This window comes from Martes martes (assembly GCF_963455335.1).
Source record: "Martes martes genome assembly, chromosome: 4".
Taxonomy (NCBI): Eukaryota; Metazoa; Chordata; class Mammalia; order Carnivora; family Mustelidae; genus Martes; species Martes martes.
This window is the reverse complement of record NC_137891.1, coordinates 113,325,648-113,347,140: the sequence shown is the minus strand read 5'-3', so window position 1 is coordinate 113,347,140 and position 21,493 is coordinate 113,325,648. Positions and strand designations below refer to the sequence as shown.

The 21,493-nt window shown below is 34.1% G+C and overlaps 1 protein-coding gene across 1 annotated transcript in view; it reads left to right on the top strand.

Moving 5' to 3' along the window:
* Positions 1 to 21,493, top strand: part of CCDC18 (coiled-coil domain containing 18) — a 105,710-nt gene that overhangs the window by 64,784 nt on the left and 19,433 nt on the right. Inside the window, exons 22-27 of the mRNA XM_080800905.1 lie at positions 1,341 to 1,440; positions 5,815 to 5,931; positions 6,933 to 7,076; positions 8,864 to 9,067; positions 12,856 to 12,993; positions 15,582 to 15,782. Of these exons, the coding sequence (XP_080657031.1) occupies positions 1,341 to 1,440; positions 5,815 to 5,931; positions 6,933 to 7,076; positions 8,864 to 9,067; positions 12,856 to 12,993; positions 15,582 to 15,782 (904 nt within the window). The remainder of the gene's footprint in view (positions 1 to 1,340; positions 1,441 to 5,814; positions 5,932 to 6,932; positions 7,077 to 8,863; positions 9,068 to 12,855; positions 12,994 to 15,581; positions 15,783 to 21,493) is intronic.

The following is a 21,493-nucleotide window of genomic DNA, read 5'->3' as shown; positions in this document are numbered from 1 at the left end:
TTGAGAGATGTACTAACATATTTAATGCTCTAACATAGCACTTTATGTTTTTCCTTTTGTTTATTATTTATAGTCTGTCTCCTCTACTGGACCTATTAGTATGTATTCTCCATATGATGAAGAACATCTATCTTGTTGTGAGCCTAAATCTAGAGTTAGTCACTGAACTGTCTGAACCACACAGGCACCCCTAACTGTTGAGAATTTTAATAGAATAGTAAACAGTTCATTAAAGAAGTTCACAATCCACTTTTTAAAATCAGTACCTTTGTTCAATATTGTTTATATTTAAGTCTGGAAAACAATATGAAGATTTTCAAGATGAACATTTTTAGCTTTTGTCATATTGGAACATAGAGTTCCAAATTAAAATTCTTTGATTGCACTCTCTGATCTAAGTGGTAGTAGTCTTAAATTTGTGTCAGTATTAAGGATTTTTATAATATAAAATAATAAATAAGTTAAGGTTTTAGGAGAGATACAGTTTATAAAAAATGTTAGACTTCAATACTTTGCTATATATGTAAGGCATCATTTGAGTAAAATTCCCATGAGAAACACAGTGGTCATTTATTGAGCTGTGGATATCGAAGATACCAATCGTGAGATAAATGCCTCATTCAACTGTAATAAACTTACAGCTGTTATACAGAAATGACTTTCAAATGCTCTCCTGATCTGTAAATGAAAAAATATGGATATATTTTTAAAATTCTTACACTGATTCAGTTTTTTTTTTAAACCTTTTTTTTAAATTGGGTTATGTTAGTCACCATACAGTAGTACATCATTAGTTTTTGATGTAGTGTTCCATGATTGTTTGCATATAATACCCAGTGCTCCCTGCAATCCGTGTCCTTCTTAATACCCATCACCAGGCTCACCCTCCCAGGACCCCCTCCCTTCTAAAACCCTCAGTTTGTTCCCAGAGTCCGCAGTTCATCTCCCACTCTGATTTCTCCCCCTTCATTTTTCCCTTCCTTCTCCTAATGTCTTCCATGCTATTCCTTATGTTCCACAAATAAGTGAAACAATATGATAATTGACTTTCTCTGATTCAGTTTCCTATCTTGGGAGTACTTTAACATTTAGTTTAAATTGTCTACAGTAACTGTGTTTGAGTTAACTTTTACCTTTTGAGAATACTCTATTAAAGTAACTATTGATACCAGTCATTTTCTTCATACAATATTTCTTTAATTTGAGCCCTTTCAATCAGAAATAATTGCATATATTTTAATCGCTTTTAACTTACAGGATGTTAACCCAATTGACTTAATTTTTTAAAACTATAATATTCCTGCTATTTGCTTTGACCTTTTTACTTTGATAAATTGCAGAGAATGCAAGATGGAGAATGAAGATAAAAAGCAAGAACTCCTTGAAATGGATCAGGCACTTAAGGAGAGAAATTGGGAACTAAAGCAAAGAGCAGCTCAAGTTGGTTTTCTTAATTAAATTTAATGAAATTTTCTGTTACAGTACAATCACACAGGGTTTCAGAGGTCACTTTTTGGTAAAATGGACCTTTTTAAAACATATATGTTTGTGTACATTAATATTTTAAAAGTTAGTAGTATGTCATCTTTCTTCATCTTGCTATTTTTATAGCAAGTTGATTTTTGAGAATGAAAGTTAGCTTAGTATCTGAATCTTTTGATCTCTTACATTATTGCATATCATAAGACAACAGAATTAAAGGAGTTGTTGTAACTTCTTTAATATTGTGTTTGTTAGAGGAGCAAAACTATTCAAAAGACATCTTTTTTAAAGACTTTATTTCTTAGACCAGTTTTAGGTTCACAGTGAAATTTAGTAGAAGGTACAGAGATTTCCCAAATACACCTTGCTACCATAAATGCACAGCCTTCCCTATTATCAACATTCCCCACCCAAGTGGTACATTTGATAATAGTTGATGAACCTACATGTTATAATCATCCAGACCCCATAGTTTACATTACAATTCACTCTTGGTGTGTACATTCTCTGGGTTTGGACAAATGTTTAATGACCCGTATCCATCATTATGATACATCATCCAGGGTATTTTCACTGCCATAAAAATTTTCTGTGCGCCACATAGCATCCTTCTTCCTCTTCCCCCAGCCCTAGCAACCACTGACCTTTTTATTGTCTCCATCATTTTGCCTTTTCCAGAATGTCATATAGTTGAAATCATGTAGTACACAGTTCTTTTCATATTGGCTTCTTTCACTTAGTAATACTCATTTAAGTTTTCTCCACATCTTTTCATTGCTTCATAGCTCATTTCTTTTAGCACTGAATAATATTCCATTGTCTCAGTGTACTACGGTTTACTTAACCATTCACCTACTGAAGGCCATCTTGGTTGCTTCCAGGTTTTGACAATTAAATGAATAAAGCTGCTATAAACATCTGTGTGCGGGTTTTTATGTGGATATAATTTTTTAAATTTAATTTAATTTTTTTACAGTGTTCCAAAATTCATTGTTTATGCACCACATCCAGTGCTCCATGCAATATGTGCCCTCCATAATACCGACCACCAGTCTCACCCAACCTCCCATCCCCCTCCCCTCCCAAACCCTCAGTTTGTTTCTCAGTGTCCACAGTCTCCCATGGTTTGCCTCCCCCTCCGATTTCCCCCCACTCACTTCTCCTCTCCATCTCCCCATGTCCTCCATGTTATTCCTTATGCTCCACAAATAAGCAAAACCATATAATTGACTCTCTCTGCTTGACTTATTTCACTCAGCATAATCTCTTCCAGTCCCATCCATGTTGATACAAAAGTTGGGTATTCATCCTTTCTGATGGAGACATAATACTCCATCGGGTATATAGACCATATCTTCTTTATCCATTCATCTGTTGAAGGGCATCTTGGTTCTTTCCACAGTTTGGTGACTGTGGCCATTGTTGCTATGAACATTGGGGTACAAATGGCCCTTCTTTTCACTACGTATTTATCTTTGGGGTAAATACCCAATAGTGCAATTGCAGGGTCACAGGGAAGCTCTATTTTTAATTTCTTAAGGAATCTCCACACTGGTTCCCAATGTGACTGCACCAATTTGCATTCCCACCAACAGTATAAGAGGTTTCCCCTTTCTCCACATCCTCTCCAACACATGTTATTTACTGTCCTGTTAAATTTGACCATTCTAACTGGTGTAAGGTCATATCTAAATGTGGTTTTCAACTTCGTTTGGTAATTACCATCTGGATCAGATGGTAAGAGTATGTTTAATTTTGTAAGACTTTCCAAACTGTGTTCCCAAGTGGCTTGTACCAGTTTGCAATGAATGTGAATTCCTATTGCTCCACATCTTGGTGAGCATTTGCTGTTGTCAATGTTTTGGATTTTGGCCATTCTAATTAGTGTGTAGTGGTATCTCCCGGTTAATTTGAACTTCTCAGATGACATATGGGATGGAGGATATTTTCCGGTGCTTATTTTCTATCTGCACATCTTTTTTGGTGAGGTGTCTGTTATAGTCTTTGGCTCATTTTTTAATTGAGTAATTTGTTTTCTTATTGTTGAATTTTAAGAGTTCTTTGTATATTTTGGATACAAGTCCTTTTTCAGGTATGTCTTTTACATATATTTTCTTCTAGTTTGTTGCTTTTATTCACAATCTTTTGACATTGACTTTCACGGAAGTTTTTCATTTTAATGATGTCCAGCTTATTTATTTCACGAATTATGCCTTTGGCTTTGTATCTAAAAAGTCACCCAGGGTCATCCAAAGTTTATGTTATCTTCTACAAGTTTTATAGTTTTGCAAATTATATCTAGGTCTGTGATCCATTTTGAGTTAAGTTTTGTGAAGGGTGTAGTGTAGATTAGTTTTTTTGCATGTTGTCCACTTATTCCAGTATCAGTTGTTGAAAAGACTATCTTTTCTGCATTGTATTGCCTTTGCTCCTTTGTCAAAGGTTAATTGACATATTTAGTTTCTGGATTCTCTTCTGTACAATTATCTATTCATCTCTGTTTTTGCCAGTACCGCAGTCTGTTTACCATAGCTCTTTAGTGTCTTTAAGTCAGGTAATGTCACTCTTCCAATTTTGTTCTTCTTTAGTATCATGTTGGATAAGAATATCCAGTATTTTGCCTCTCCATGTAAGCTTTAGAATCAGTTTGTCAATATCCACAAATTAACTTCCTAGAATTTTGATTGAATTGCCTTGAATGTATAGATTTAGTTGCAACTAACTGACATTTTGAATCTTGACAATAATTGATTCTGCCTATCCATGAACATGGACTATCTCTCTATTTATTTAATTCTTTGATTTCTTTCACTGGAGTTTCATAGTTTCTCTTTATAGATTTTGTATATATTTAGCTAGGTTTATACCTAAATATTTGTTTTTGGGGGTGCTAATGTAAATCATATATGTTTTTAATTTCAAATTCCTCTTACTTATTGCTGGTATATAGGGAGGTGACTAAATTTTGTGTACTTCTTATATCCTGCAGTTATTGGTTCTAGGAATTATTATGTCAAATCTTTTGGATTTTCCACCTAGATGATTATGTTATCTATAAACAAATATAGTTTCGTATTCCTTCCTAAGATGTGTATCTTTTATTTCTTTTTCTTGTCTTACTGTTTTAGCGAGGACTGCTAGAACAGTGTTGAAAAGCAGCAGTAAGAGAGAGAGTATCCTTGCCTTGTATCTGATCATAGTGGGAACATTTTGAGTTTCTCACCATTAAGTATGATAGTAGCTGTTGCTTTTCTATAGATATTCTTTATTAAGTTGAGCAAGTTCCCCCCTATTCCTTGTTTACTGAGAGTTTTTGTCGTGAATGTGTGTTGAAATGTCTGTCTGGTTTTGGTATTAGGTTAGTACTGGCCTCATAGAGTTAGAAAGTATTTCCTCTGCTTCTGTCTTTGGAATCAGGTTGCAAGAATTGGTATAATTTCTTTCTTAAATGTTTGGTAGAATTTACCAGAGAGCCCATCTGGACCTGCTGCTTTCTCTTTGGGAAAGTATTATTAATTCCTTTAATAGATATAAGCTTATTTAGATTGTCTTTTCCTGTGTGAGTTTTGGAAGATTCTGTCTTGTAAGTAATTGGTCTGTTTCATCAGTTTTATTAAATTTGTGGTGAGAGAGTTGTTATAGTATTCCTTATTATCCTTTTAACATCTTTGAGAGTTATATTAATGTCTTCTCTTTCATTTCTGGTATTAGTAATTTGTGTCTTCTCTCTTTTTTTCTTAGTCTGGGTAGAGGCATACTGATTTTATTGATCTTTTCAAGAGTCAGCTTTTGATTTTGTTGGTTTTTCTCTGTTGATTTCCTAATTTTTTTTAATTTCCTAATTTTAATTTTACTGATTTCTGCTTTAATTTTTATTATTTCTTTTCTTCTGCTTACTTTGGATTTAATTTCTTCTTCTTTCTCTAGTTTACCAAAATGGAAGCTTAAGTGATTGATTTCAGATCTTTCTTCTTTTCTAATATTTGCATTCAGTGCTGTACATTTTCCTCCAAACACTGCTTTTGCTGCATTCCACAATTTTTATTATGTTGCATTGTGTTTAGCAGCTTATATTTAGCATGAAATGAAGTCTAAATCATTTATTTGATATTTATGAACATAGTTACATCTTTTCTTCAAGTTTCTATAATATATATGAGGCTTAAGATGCAGTACCAATAAGCAATAAATATTTTTTCTCATTTTGTAAAATAATCTGAGATGAGTTTATGTTTCAGTTATACCTACTGTAAACAATTTTAAAACACATTCCAAGAACACAATTTTTAACATTAGAATTGAGTAATAGTTTAATGTTACTTTGATATTTAGGTAACACATTTGGATATGACTATTCGTGAACACAGGGGAGAAATGGAACAGAAAATAATTAAATTAGAAGGTACTCTGCAGAAATCAGAATTGGAACTTAAAGAATGCAACAAACAGGTAAATTATTTAAAACTACATACTTTATATTGTTTTTAAAAATAACTCCTTAACTGTAAGTATCTACTTATTTACATAATATGGCTTTTTTATAGAACACATATAATAAAAATACTACATAATTTTAACAACTTTGTACATGCTACTTTAAATTCACTTTTCTCCTCTTAATTTTTTGCCAGTTTTATTGACATATAAATGACAGAAATTGCATATATTTGAGGTATACAACATGTTTTGATATATACTGTGAAGTAATTAACACAATCAAGCTAAATAACATATCCATCACCTCAGTTGTTTTAATTATTTATTTTTGCTGAGAATGCTTAAGGCCTGTTCTCTCAGCAGATTTCAAGTATACAACACAGTATTACTAATTATAACCATACACTGTACATTAGATTTCCAGAATTTACTCATCCTATATAACAAAAACCTTATATGTTTTGACCAACATTTCCTCATTTTCCTCACTCCCTACCCCCTGATGATTACCCTCTTAATGTTACTTTGAATGTAGTTTTTCTTGTCTCAGTGTGTCCACATGTTTATCATCATGTGTGCATGTTTGAATATGTATAAAACATCTCTGGAAGGATTTGTAATTCTCTTAACTGTGGTTGCCTCTAAGGAAGGAACACAGTGGGAAGAGGACTTTGTTTTCACTAACTATATTTTTCACCTCTTGCACATATTACCTATAAAACTACTTGTGAGGTCGTGTAACATCTGTTGTTTTAATGTACTCTAATTATCCTTATACAAACATGATTGAGACTTGATTTCTTATAGTATATCTTAGGTATATAGATAAGCATCTTATTAAGCATAAGAATTCTGATGTTAATGTCTAAGTTATGGTGGTCTTAAGAAAAATACATTTTTATATTTTGCTGTTGTATATAAATGTGTTTAAAGTTTGACTTATTTTGATTGCAGTTATGATTAAAGAATTGTTTTTCCTTAGTTACATTAATATTGCTCTGTTTAAAATTCAGATAGAAAGTTTGAATGAAAAATTGCAAAATTCCAAAGAACAGCTTCGAGAAAAAGAGTTTATAACGCTACAAAATGAACAGGAGATTAGTCAACTGAAAAAAGAAAATGAACGAACACAACAAAAGATGAAAGAAATGGAAAGTGTAAGCAAATTATTTTCTAAGGAACAGAATAATATTATCTGAAAAATGGCATAAATCTTTGTTTTAAACTAGTTAATTTTAAAATATGGAAACTGTGCCCTAAGTACTTTTAGGCTAATTATTTGTGTCAGATAATTATTGGGTTTCTTTGACCTTTCTAAATATTTTACTCTGATATTCCAATTATAGGGAAGGGCATCATCTTATCTTTATTTTGCCTACAGGCATTGGCATGGTATCTGTCACATAGTAAACCCACAATATGTGCTTTCTTGGTCAACAAATATTTATTGAGAGCCTGCTATGAAACAGAGCTGGAGATACAGATATTAATAACATATACTCATTTGTCTTGAGGAACTCCCTCCAGAGAATGAATGAACAGATACTAATTGTACAATATTGAAACCAAGTACATTGAGTTAGTTGCCAGATGAAATTTGATGTCTTTGTATTATCAGTTTACATGTGTGTTGACTGGTGAACCCATTCTACCCACTTGCCTTTTTAAAAAGTGAATTTGCTTCTGAGAGCTCTCATATATGTAACTTTTTTTTAAAAAATACTATACTCAACTTTAAAACTTCACATATAGCTCTTTATTGTCTATCTGCTTCAGTAGGATATAAAATCCATAAAGGTAGCCACTTTGTCTCCTTTGTTCACTCTTAGGTCCTCAATACCTAAAACAGCACATATCACATAGTAAGCATGAATAAATATTTGTTGAATTTATACATAAATTAAGCAGGGCCTGTGAGAGCAAGTTTGGGCCCCAAGGAAAAGAAAATCATTATTGGTCCACTCATTTCATGTTCCCTAACAAAGGCTGACTAAAAATATTTACATGAGATTTATACTGAGATGTACTACAGTTGGACCCAAAGTCCCCATTCCAGACGTCAGGGTCCTAATGATTTATATTCATTTCTTTTCTTCTTATCAGCCCTAAAGTCAATTACCTACCTTCTAATCTCCCTCACCAAGCTAATTTAGAACTAACTTACTTTTCACTGATATTTTTTTCTCTAAGAAAACAATACTTTACTAGGGATTTAACTGAGTAGTAATGCAGAAATGTTTCAGAAGGAGTAGCAGTCCCAGTGGCAAATTTTACTTTTACAGAGAATAAGGTCATGACCTTAACCCAAACATGTGGATTAATGGTGGTTTTTGGTTATTCATGCCAATGTTTTCTCCATCTGTGAAATGGATAATCAGATATTAGCTTCTTTTGTCTCTTTATATTATTATATATTCTGCCATGTTATAGTCATAATGATAAAGGATTATACAGCTTGCATATTAGTCATGCAAAATACAATTAGTCCCAGATTGATTATGGTACATTTTCTTATCATTAAAAAGGAAACAAAATTGGCCATTCACAGACCTGTACCCCTGAGGCTAATAATAAATTATGTTAATAAAAAATTAAAAATTAAAAACAAAAAACATTTTGTGAGTATCAGTTTCACAGTGATGATGTTGTATGTTAAATTTTTTTTAAAGGTTTTATTTATTTGAGAGAAAGACAGATAGTGACAGAGATAGTGAGAGAGAGAACAAGCAGGGAGGAGAGGGAGAAGCAGGTTCCCACCGGGAGCCCGATGGAGGGCTCAACCCAGGACTGTGACCTGAGCCACCCGGGTGCCCCTTGTGTGTTAAAGTTTATAGAGATTGAGTTGGGTTGGGGGAAATCACTTATTAAAAGAAAAATCAAAATAAGAAATAGGTTAATCTATATAACTTCATTTTGAAACCTACAAATATCTTGTATTTTTCAGGTTATGAAAGAACAGGAACAGTACATTGCAACTCAGTATAAGGAGGCCATAGATATGGAACAAGAATTGAGGCTAACTCGGGAGCAGATGCAGAACTCCCATGCAGAATTGTTGGAGGCTCGTCGTCAACAAGTCCAAGCACAGAGAGAGGTAGAAAGGCTCTCAAGTGAACTGGAGGAAATAAAGCAACTCTCTAAAGAAAAAGTAATCCTATCTTAAATAATTTAACCTTACTAAAAATCTTTTTAAAATTTTAGCATTTACTTTTTTAGATTATAGATTATATTAACTTTTACACACACTGAATGTACTTCATGCTACTGAATTTTACACTTAGAACTGGCTAAAGTGGTAAATTTTATGTGATGTATATTTTACTAAAGTTTTAAGAAGAAAAGTGTTATATTTAGTGTAGCCTAGTAATATAAATAAGAAGACCTTTGGAACTGAGTTTTGGCCAAACTCATTAGTTTTCAATAAATTGAGTTACAGAGTACTTTTGGATTTTCAAGTGAGTTAAGCTATCATTTGGAAGAAGAAAGCAAAGCTAATCTTTCTTGAGTAAAATATTTACATTTGTAGCTACTAAGTGAAACTGACACTCTAAGTTTATAACTGTTATGAAACCTGTAGTCCAGAACCCTTACTGAGAGAAAGTACTTTTAATAACAAGAACAATAATATAAATTTTATTTCCCTAGGATTTGGTAGAAGGTTAACAACTTTGCTTAAAAATACTTAGATTGATATGCTTGGGTTAATTACTTAGACTTCTAGAAAAATGTATTTATTGGTATTTCGGAAAAGTGCCTGTGAGTCCTCTGCTTTTTATTATGGTTACTAATACAGTATAGGGATTGCATTAAAGTATCTTTACATTTAACTTTGGTAAATTTAGTGCTTTTATTCACATATCAGGTTGGTTAGACTAATAAAGAATATATAAGGGGGCGTGCCTGGGTGGCTCAGTTGGTTAAGTGTCTGCCCTGGACTCAGATTGTGATCCCAGGGTCTTGGGATGGGGTCTTGGGATGGAGTCCTGTGTTGGGCTCCCTGTTCAGTGGGGAGTCATCTTCTCTCTCTGGCTCTGCCCCTCCCCCCACTCATGCTTGTGCACTCTCTCTAATAAATATTTTTTCCTAATAAATATTTTTAAAAAATATATATATAAGGAATTTTTATTAGAATATGTTGGGCATTTGCAAGTCTCCTAGGAAAAGCTCCTAGGAAGCTTGTCTATTTTTATCTCATCTCTGTCCTTATCAGTAGTATCTAAGTATAATATAATTGATTTTCTGTGGATATAATAAGCTCAATTAGTCAAAAAAGTGAAAGTGAGGAATTATTTAAAGTGACAGCTTAACATGAAAAAACGCTCAACAGCACTCAGCATCAGGGAAATATAAATCAAAACCATAATGAGATACCACCTCACACCAGTCAGAATGGCTAAATTTAACAAGTCAGGAAATGACAGATATTGGCGAGGATGTGGAGAAAGGGGAACCTTCCTCATACACGGTTGGTGGGAATGTGAACTGGTGCAGCCACTCTGGAAAACAGTATGAAGATACCTCAAAAATTTGAAAATAGAGCTACCCTATGACCCGTCAATTACATTACTGAGTATATACCCCAAAGATACAAATGTAGTGATCCAGAGGGGCACCTGCACCCCAATGTTTATAGCAGCAATGTCCACAATTTCCAAACTATGGAAAGAGCCCAGATGTTCATCAACAGATGAATGGATAAAGAAGATGTATTTATATACAGTGGAATACTACTCAGCATCAAAAAAAATGAAATCTTGCCATTTGCAACAATATGGATGGAACTACAGGGTATTATGCTAACTAAGTGAAATAAGTCAATCTGAGAAAGACAATTACCCTATGATCTCACTGATAAGTGGAATTTAAGAAACAAAACAGTGGATCATAGCAGTAGAGAGGAAAAAATAAAACAAGAGGAAACCAGAGAGGAAGACAAACCATAAAAGACTCTTTATCATAGAAAACAAACTGAGGATTGCTGAAGGGGGTAGAGGTGAGGAGATGGGGTAACTGGGTGATAGACATTAAGGAAGGCATATGATGTAATGAGCACTGGGTATTGTATAAGATGGATGAATCACTGACCTCTACCTCTGAAACCAGTAATACATTATATGTCAATTAATTGAACTTAAATTAAAAATGGGGGGAAAAAGTAACTTTTTAAAATTTTTTAAGTTTCATTTAAATTCAAGCTAGTTTCAGATATAGAATTTAGTGATTCAGCACTTACATACAACACCCAGTGCTCATCACAAGTGCCCTCCTTAATTCCCACCACCTCTTTACCCCATCCTTCCATCTGCCCCTTCTCTGGTAACCATCAGTGGTCTATAGTTAAGCTTATGTTTCTTGGGTTTCCTCTTTCCCCGCAACCCAGGTTTGTTTATTTTGTTTCTTAAATTACACATAAGTGAAATCATATGGTATTTGTCTTTCTCTGACTTATTTCACTTAGCATAATTCTCTCTAGCTCTATCCACATCATTGCAAATGGCAAGATTTGATTCTTTTTATGGCTGCATAATATTCCATTGTATCTATATACTACATCTTTATCCATTATCAGTTGATGGACATTTGGGCTCTTTCCATAATTTGGCTATTGCAGATAATACTGATATAAACATCAGGGTGCATGTATCCCTTTGAATGAGTATTTTTGTATCCTTTAGGTAAATATCAAGTTGTGCATTGCTGGATCCTCAGGTAGTTCTATTTTTACCTTTTTGTGGAACCTCCACACTGTTTTCCAGAGTGGCTGCACCAGTTTGCATTCCCACCAACAGTGTAAGAGGATTCCCCTTTCTCTGCATCCTCACTGACACCTTTCTCTGGATCCTTGTTTCTTGTGTTATTTTTGGCCATTTTGAGATAGTATCTCATTGTAGTTTTGATTTGTTAAAATGATAGTTTAAAATAAAATATTTCAGCTCAAAACTCTAAATATGTATTCATGTGTAAATCTTTAAATTTAGGACCAAATCTTATTTTTGCGTGTGTGTGTGGGTAGGGTCTTTGATTAGAATTCCACCTAATTTTTTTGCATTAACCATACTCCTAGCCCCTCATCTATTGCAATTCTGGTTTCTTTAAAGTAGAGTAAAAATTAAAAGACATTTTTAAATCAGAGTATAACATCTCTTATATTTTACATGGGGTTTCCCACAATATTTTACAACTATTTTGATTGCTTCTAATTGAGTAAAAAATGTTTGACTCATTCAGTAAGCTGTCTCAAGGCATATAACTAACTTTTCATATAAAAACTTTCTTTTTGCATGTATATTTCCTCAATGTTTATATATAATGTATATTAGAATTGCATAATTATAATAACAAGCACAACTAGCATAAATAGGTTTGGATAAACACAACTGACTCTTTTTCTTTTTAAAGATTTTATTTATATATTTGAGAGAGAGAGAGAGAGTAAGCGCACACACACTCATTAGTGGGGGGAAGGGCACAGTGGGAAGCAGACTCCCTGCTGAGTGGGAAGCCTGGCCATGCAGAGCTCAATCTCAGGACCTTGGGATCACAGCCTGAGCCAAAGGCAGATGCTTAACTGATTGAGCCATGCAGGCACCCCACAACTGACTCTTGATAAGCAAACAGTGCATTTGGTGAACAAAATGCACAGGCAAACCTTACAGTAGACTTATCTACTGAAGTTCAACATGCTGTGGTTATTAGTTTGTTTTACAGAATGCATTGGTTAGTGAACTATTACATTGTGATAAACAGTATACTAATACAGTCCCATTTGTAGACTCTTAAGTGTCTAGATTTTAAGGTATACCATTTAATAAACTAACTTTGTGTATGAGCACTTATATAGTATTATAAAAGATTAAAATACTTCCATAAATCCACATGATTGGTTTAGCTATAATAACCAAATAAACAAACTTTCCTCAATGTGTCATTTTTAAGGAAGCTCATGGGCACCATTTAGCTGAAGAACTGGGGGCTTCTCAAGTACGTGAAGCTCATTTGGAAGCAAGAATGCAAGCAGAAATCAAGAAATTGTCAGCAGAAGTAGAATCTCTCAAAGAAGCTTATCATCTGGAGGTAAAGAAAAATGTAATTTGTTCCAGAACTCCCTGCTACAGAAGTGGATTGAACTATCTGAACAAAACTATAAGTCTGGCTTCTAAGTGTTCATTATAGAATAACTCATTATGGTCTTCATTTCTGGTAGCTTAATATAATTCCACTTCATATCCAGTGAGTTCATGCACTGTGGGCTTAAGAGCTTAAAGTCTTGAGGTAGGTAGTCTAGTTCCAAATCTCAGCTTATCACCTGGCACTTATGTGACCTCGAGCAATTAACATCTCTGTCTAAAATGGACAAAATAATCATATGTACCTCATAGAACTGGATTAAATGAATTAAATGGATTCAATGAATATAGTTAAAGTTCTTAGGCCAGAGGCTGGCTCATCATCATCATCATCAGTTATAAATAGCACTTGCCAAAACTAACTGGAGATATTTAGTAAACAACATAAGTAGTTTAATGTGCTATGAATCTACAATGCTTTGCAATTTCCAACATTTGGTCTGATAGTAAGTTAGAGAGGCAAAATTAGAACCTGATACTTTTTATCTACCTAGTATGTCCTGAGCCTTTATAGAAATGAAAAGTGTTATCAATTAGAATAGCATTTCTTGTCTTTTTAAAAACTATATCTAACAGTATCTAAAATGTATATATTAGAACTAAATAAACTACTTATAGAGTTCTAATAAAGCATTTTTCTATATGAAAAGGATTACAACTATATTCACAACTACTCCTTTCAAAGGAGTAGTTGTGAGAGATTGGTAAGGCTTGTAGTCACTGGTCATTATGTCTTGCTTAAATGTGTTTAGAATCAGATCTCTTTGAAAACATTGTGTCTGCCAAACAAAACATATTTGCAAGCTGAATCCAGTTAACAGGCTAAGAGATTTCAGTCCTTGGTCTTTAAAGACAAATGGAATGCTGTTGGATTTACTTATTTATTTACTTATTTAATATGTAAGTACTTATTTATTTACTTATTTAATAAGTAAATATTAGCTTCTCAACCAAGTGACCATCAGTAATAATTAGTCCAGCTAGAGTATTTACCAGCAAGTATTCTTTGCATTTTTATTATGTAATCTCTATTCTACTTTTATTTCTTATTATTCAATTTTTTACTTTAAGTTTTTTAAGCCCTCTGAAATTATTTATAAGCAGGTAGTACATAAAATGAATTGTAAAAGTAGGTTTTAGTGTTGCTGTTTAATATTTGATACTGTTTTATATATATAATATAAAAATTTGTAATATGTTTTTATCCTCTTTGGTACTTGACAAAGATATATTTTTAAAGCATGTATGTTGTTTGAATATAAAAATGAAGGAATAAATCATTAAAGTAACAAAGTTAGTAAAAAGGATTAATTTTTAACAGCATTTTAAAAATTAGAGGTTTCAGAATTGTCAGAAAAGTCAATAATAATTGCAAAAGTCCTAATATTTTTTTCAAAGATTTTATTTACTTATTTTTATGAGAGAAAGAGAGTGAGCACAAGCACAGGGAGTGGTAGGCAGAGGGAGAGGGAGAAGCAGACTCCCTACTGAGCAGGGAGCCTGATGCAGGACTTAATCCCAGGACCCTAGGATCATGACCTGAGCTGAAGGCAGAAGCTGAACCCATTGAGACACCGAGGTGCCCCCTGATATTTTTGATAAGAAATAGATTTTTTTTAAAGTTTTTATTATGGAAAATTTTGAAAGAATGGTATGAATCCTCCTATATTTATTATTCAACTTTAATAATTACCAACCTATTGGCCAATGTGATTTCATCTATAAGTATGCTGACAATTTCTTTTTAAAAGGGAATACTTTTGGGAGCCTGGGTGGCTCAGGTGGTTAAGCGTCTGCCTTCAGCTCAGGTCATGATCCCAGGGTCCTGGGATCAAGTCCCACATTGGGCTCCCTGCTCACTGGAAGGTCTACTTCTCCCTCTCCCTCTGCCTCCTGCTCTGCCTACTTGTACTCTCTCTCTGTCAAATAAATAAATAAAATCTTAAAAAAGGTGGGGCAGAATACTTTTGAGAATGAAAAAGGATGCTGTTTTTAACTACACCATGATGCCAGGCATAGAAACCTGGTGAGTCTCAAGCAAACTGGGAAGTATGATCACTACATCTTTAACCTCACTCACTTCCCTTCCCCCACATATCTCTCTCTATTTGAAGCAAATCTCAGACATCATTATTTCATCAGTAAACATTTCAGTAACTCTCAAAGATAAGTGCTATTTTAAAAACAACCACAATACTATCATCACACCTAAAAATTGACAATAACTCGTGAATATTATAAAATACCCATCATTTGTTCACATTTTCCCAGTTGTCACAAAAATGTCTATATAGGTAAAGCGGTTCAAATCAGAAACAAAAACAGTATGTAGCTAACTATTCTTAGGTAAATTTAAGACCATAGGTTTCTTCTTCCCTTTTTTCCTCTAATCGGTTATTTGTTGAGAAATCAGATGTTTGTACCTATAAACAGAATTTACTTTAGTACAAATGGAAGTGAAAAGTATTAGAATATTTTTGAAACCAACTCCCTCCTATTTTTTTCCTTTTCTTTTTCAATTTTGGGGCTGTGTAGATGATGTCACATCAAGAGAACCATGCGAAGTGGAAGATTTCTGCTGACTCTCAAAAGACTTCTGTTCAGCAACTAAATGAACAGTTAGAGAAGGCAAAACTGGAATTAGAAGAAGCGCAGGACACTGTAAGCAATTTGCATCAACAAGTCCAAGATAGGAATGAAGTAATTGAAGCTACAAATGAAGCATTACTTATTAAAGTAAGTAAACATACAGAAGTACATAAAATACAAGTACATTTATGACTTGTTTTCCCTGTCCTTATAGTTTATAAAGGAAAATATGATCAAATGTCGACCAGTTTGAATAAAAAGCATTTTATTTAGAAGATATTGGGTGTGGGAATTATGAGTATGATGTATATCATATTACTCCAGAAGAAATAATTTGTAAGTTCAAACATAAAAAGTTTTAAATATATTTCTTGGTAAGAAAATTTGTCTGCTCTCTTAGCAAATTTCAGTTATATAATACCTGTATTACCAACTGTAGTCACCATGTTATACATTAGATCCTCAGACCTTATTCATCTTTTAGTTAAAAGGTTATACTGTTTCACTAACCTCTCACTATTTCCACCACAGCCTAGCATCCCCTTTTCTATCTGCTGTTTCATTATTATGTTATGTTACCATATAGTGTGTCATTAGTTTTTGATGTAGTGCTCAATGATTGATTTTTTTTAAGATTTTTATTTATTTATTTATGTATTTGACACACAGAGATCACAAGTAGGCAGAAAAGCAGGCAGAGAGAGAGGAGGAAGCAGGCTCCCTGCTGAGCAGAGAGCCCGATGTGGGGCTCAATCCCAGGATCCTGGGATCGTGACCTAAGCTGAAGGCAGAGGCTTTAACCCACTGAGCCACCCAGGCGCCCCTATGATTCATTGTTTACGTATAAACATCCAGTGCTCCGTGCAATATGTGCCCTGTTTAATACCCATCACCATCATTATCTGCTGTTTTTGAGTTTGATTCTCTCTTTTTTTTTTTTTTAGACTCCACATACAAGTGATACCATGAACTGTTTTTCTCTGTTTTGTTTAATTTAGCATAATGCCCTCAAGGTCCATCCATGTTGTCACAAATAAGGTGTCCTTTCTCATGGCTGAATAATATTCCACTGTGTGTATCTACATACCACATCATTATCCATTCATCTGTTGATGAACACTTTGGTTGTTTGCTTAACTTGGCTGTAATGCTGCCATGAATGAACTTGGAAATACATGTCTCTTTAATATCCTGTATTAATTCCCTTTGTGTATATACCCAAAACTGGTATTGTAGCATCATATGATAGTTCTAATTTTAATTTTTTCCAGAACCTTCATACTGTTTTTCACAGTGGCTGTCCCAATTTACATTCCCACCAACAGTGCACAAAGGTTCCCTTGTCTCCACACCCACACCAACACTGTTATCTCTGGGGTTCTGATGGTTGTTGGGTTTGTTTGTTTTTTTAATACTAGCCATTCTCACAGGTATGAGGCAGTATCTCATTATGGTTCTGATTTGCATTTCCCTGATGATGAGTGACGTTGAGAACCTTTTCATGTACCTGTTGCCCATCTATACGTCTTCTTCAGAAAAATATCTGTTCAGTTCCTCTGCCAACTTCTAATTGCATTTGGGTTTTGAGTTGTATGAATTCTTAATATATTTCAGATATTCACCCTTTATCAGATATATGATTTGCAGATATTTTCTCCCTTTATGTAGGTTGCCTTTTCATTTTGATAGTTTACACTACATTGCAGAGCTTTTTAGTTGAATATAGTCCCATTTGTTTATATCTGCTTTCATTGCCCTTGCTTTTGTGTCAGATCCAAAAAATTATTGCCAAACTTGATATCAAGTAGCTTAACCCATACTTTTTCTTCTAGGAAATTTATGGTTTCTTTTAAGTGTTTCATCCATTTGGAGTTGATTTTTGTGTATGGTGTAAGACGGTGATGCAGTTTTTTTTTTTTTTTTTTGCATCTGTGCAGTTTTCCCAGCACAACTTATAGAGAAACTATCCTTTTCCCATTGTGTATTCTTGGCTCCTTTGTCATAAGTTAATCTGCTGTATATTATTATTCCTGGACTCTCTGTTCTGTTCCATTGATCCATGTATCCATTTCTATACCATTACCATACTTTTTTATTACTATAGCTTTGTAATACGGATTGAAATGAAGAAGTGTGATGCCTCCAGCTTTCTTCTTTTTTCTTAAGATTACTTTAGATATTTAGGTCTTTTCTGGTTCCATACAGATTTTAGGATTGTTCTGTTTCTTTGAAAAATGCCACTGGAATTTGGATGGGGATTGAACTGAATCTGTGAATTGCTTTGGGTAATACAGTGATTTTGTATCCTACAACTTTACTGAATTCATTTATTGTAACAAATTTTTGATGGATTTTTTAGTGTTTTCAATATATAATATCATGTTATCTGCAAATATAGCTGCTTTCCAATTTGAATACTTATTTCCTTTTTCTTTCCTTTTTTTCTTCCTCCCCCCTTCCTTCCTTCCTTTTTTTCTGGAGGGAGAGAAAAGGGAGTGGGAAGGGCAGAAGGAAGGGGAGAGAGAGAATCCTAAGCAGGCTTCAGGCCCAGCACGGAGCATGACACAGAGCTCTATCTCACAACCCTGAGGTCATAACCTAAGCCGAAATCAAGAGTCAGATGCTTAACCCACTGAGCAACCCAGGCATCCCTTTTATTTCTTTTTCTTGACTAATTGCTCTGGCTAGAACTTCCAGTACTATGTTGAATAAAAGTGGCAAGAGTGCTCCTGGTCTTACAAGATGTTGAATTTTTTCAAATGTTTTTTCTGCATTTGTTGAGATGATCATAAAATTTTTATCCTTTATTTTGTTAATGTGGTGTATCACGCTGATTTTTTGCAGATAGTAAGCCTAACCATCCTTATACATCTATGGAATTAATCCAACTTGATCATTATGTATTATCCTTCTAATGTATTATTGAATTCAGCTTTTCTTCGATTTTGTTGAGGAGTTTTGCATCTATTTTCATCAAGGATACTGGCCTCTACTTTTCTTGAAGCTTCCCTGTCTAGTTAGGTATCAGAGTGATCGGCTCCTAAAATGAGTTTGGAAGGGTTTCCTTCTCTTCTGTTTTTTTTGGAAAAGCTTGAGAAGGGCTGGTATTAATTCTTCCTTAAAGTTTGGTAGAATTCGTAATGAAGTCATCTGGTCCTGGACTTTTGTTTCTTTGGAAGTTTTTGATTACTGATCCAATTTCCTTACTATTAATTGCTTTGTTCAGATACTCTATTTTTTCATGATTGTCTTGGTAGATTTTGTGTTTCTAGGAATTTATCTGTTTCTTTTGGATTGTCCAGTTTGTTGGCATATAAGTCTTCGTATCAATCTGAAATGATTCTTTGTATTTCTTTGGTAGCAGTTGAAATGTCTTCTCCTTCATTTCTGATTTTATTTATTTGGGCCCTTTTTCCCCTTGGTAAATCTGGCTAAATATTTGTGTATTTTTTTTTAAGATTTTATTTATTTGCTTGACAGAGAGATCACAAGTAGGCAGAGAGGCAGGTGGGGGAGTGGGGAAGCAGGCTCCCCGCTGAGCAGAGAGCCCGACATGGGGCTCAATCCTACAACCCTGAGATCATGACCCAAGCTGAAGGCAGAGGTTTAACCTACTAAGCCACCCAGGTGCCCCTTTATTTTATCTTTTTTAAAGAATATTATGCAGCCATCAAAACCCCCTGAAATCTTGCCATTTGGAACTTGGTTGGAACTAGAGGATACTAGGTTAAGCAAAGTAAGTCAATCAGAGAGGGACAATTATCATATGATCTCACTGATTTGAGGAATTTGAGAAACAAGACAGAAGATCATAGGGGAAGGGAGAGGAAAATGAAACAAGATGAAACTAGAGTGGGAAACAAACCTTAAGAGACTCTTGGTCTCAGGAAACATACTGAGGGTTTCTGGAGTGGAAGGGAGTGGGAGGGATGAGGTGGCTGGGTGATGGACATTGGGGAGGATATGTGCTATGGTGAGCACTGTGAATTGTGTAAGACTGATGATTCACAGACCTGTACCCCTGAAACAAATAATACATTGTATGTTAATTAAAAAAAAAAAGCCATCTTCTCAGTTTCACTGACCTTTTCTGTTGTCTTTTTAGTCTCTATTTCTGCTCTTACCTTTATTTCCCCTTCTCCTAACTTTGGGCTTAGTTTGTTCTTTTTCTAGTTCCTTAAAGTGTGAAGTTAGGTTATTTGCAATCTTTCTTGTTTTCTAATGTAGGTGTTATCACTATGATCTTCCCTCTTAAAAATGTTTTTGCTATATCTCATAATTTTTGGTATTCTGTATTTCCATTCTCATTTGCCTTGAGATAATTTTTTTAAATTTCTTTAGCCTATTGGCTGTTCTGTAGCACATTTTTTTAATGCCCACATAATTGTGAACTGTCAGTTTTCTTATATTTTATTTTTGGCTTTATACCATTGTGGTTGGAATATATTAATATTTCAGTCTTCTAAAATTTATTAAGACTTGTTCAGTGGCCTAACACATGGTTTACCTTGGAGAATGTTCCTTGTATATTTGAGAAGAATGTATACAGGCCTTATGCTGTATGGAATGTTCTGCAAATGTCTGTTAAGTGCATTTGATCTTATGTGTGGTTCAAGTCCAATTTTTCCTTATTGATTTTTCTGCCTTGATCTAGCCGTTGATGAAAATGGGGTATTTAAGTCCCCTACCATTATTATATTTCTGTCTTTTTCTTCCCTCATGTCTGTTAATATTTGCTTTATGTATTTATATATATTTATATATGTTTTTTGGCTCATAAATATTTATATAATGTACTCTTATTATTAGATTGATCCTTTTGTCATTATATAATGACATTCTTTGTCTTACAGTTTTGGCTTAAAGATTGTTTTTTCTGATGTAGGTATAGCTATACCAGTATTCATTTGATTTCCATTTATGTGGGATATATTTTTTTATCTATATTATTTTTAAAAATTATTTTAAATTCCAAAATAGTTAACATACAGTGTTTTGCTAGTTTTCAGTGTACGACATAGTGATTAGGCACTTCTGTACATCACCCCATGCTCATTATGACAAGTGGTCTCCTTAATCCCCATCACCTATTTTCCCCATCCTCCCACCCACCTCCCATCTGGTAACCATCAGTTTGTTCTCTGTAGTTAAGGGTCTGTTTGTTGGTTTATCTATCTCTTTTTTTTTCCTTTACTTGTTTTATATGTTTCTTAAATTCCACATATGAGTGAAATCATATAGGGTATTTGTCTTTGTCTAACTGACTTAATTCACTTAGCATTATACTCTCTAGCTCCATCTATGTCATTGCAAATGGTAAGATTTCATTTTTAATGGGTGAATAATATTCCATTGTATGTATATGCCATATCTTCTTTATTCAGTCATCTTTCAGTGGACACAGGCTGCTTCCATATCTTGGCTCTTGTAAATAATGCTGCAATAAACATAGGGATGCATGTATCCCTTTTAATTAGTGTTTTTATATTTTGGGGGTAAATGCCCAGTAGTGTAGTTTATGGGTCATATAGTAACTCTATTTTTAGTTTATTTTTTAAATTTATTTATTTGAGAGAGAGAGAATGCACGAGAGGGGAGTGGTCAGAGGGAGAAACAGACTCCCTGCTGAGCAGGGAGCCTGATGTGGGACTCGATCCCCGAACTCCAGGATCATGACCTGAGCCGAAGGCAGTTGCTTAACCAACTGTGCTATCCAGGCGCCCTATTTTTAGTTTTTTGAGGAACCTCCATACTAGTTTCCACAGTGGCTGCACCAGTTTTCATTCCTACCAACAATGCAAGAGGGTTCCTTTTTCTTCACATCTTTGCCAACACTTTGTGTTTCTTGAGTTGTTGAT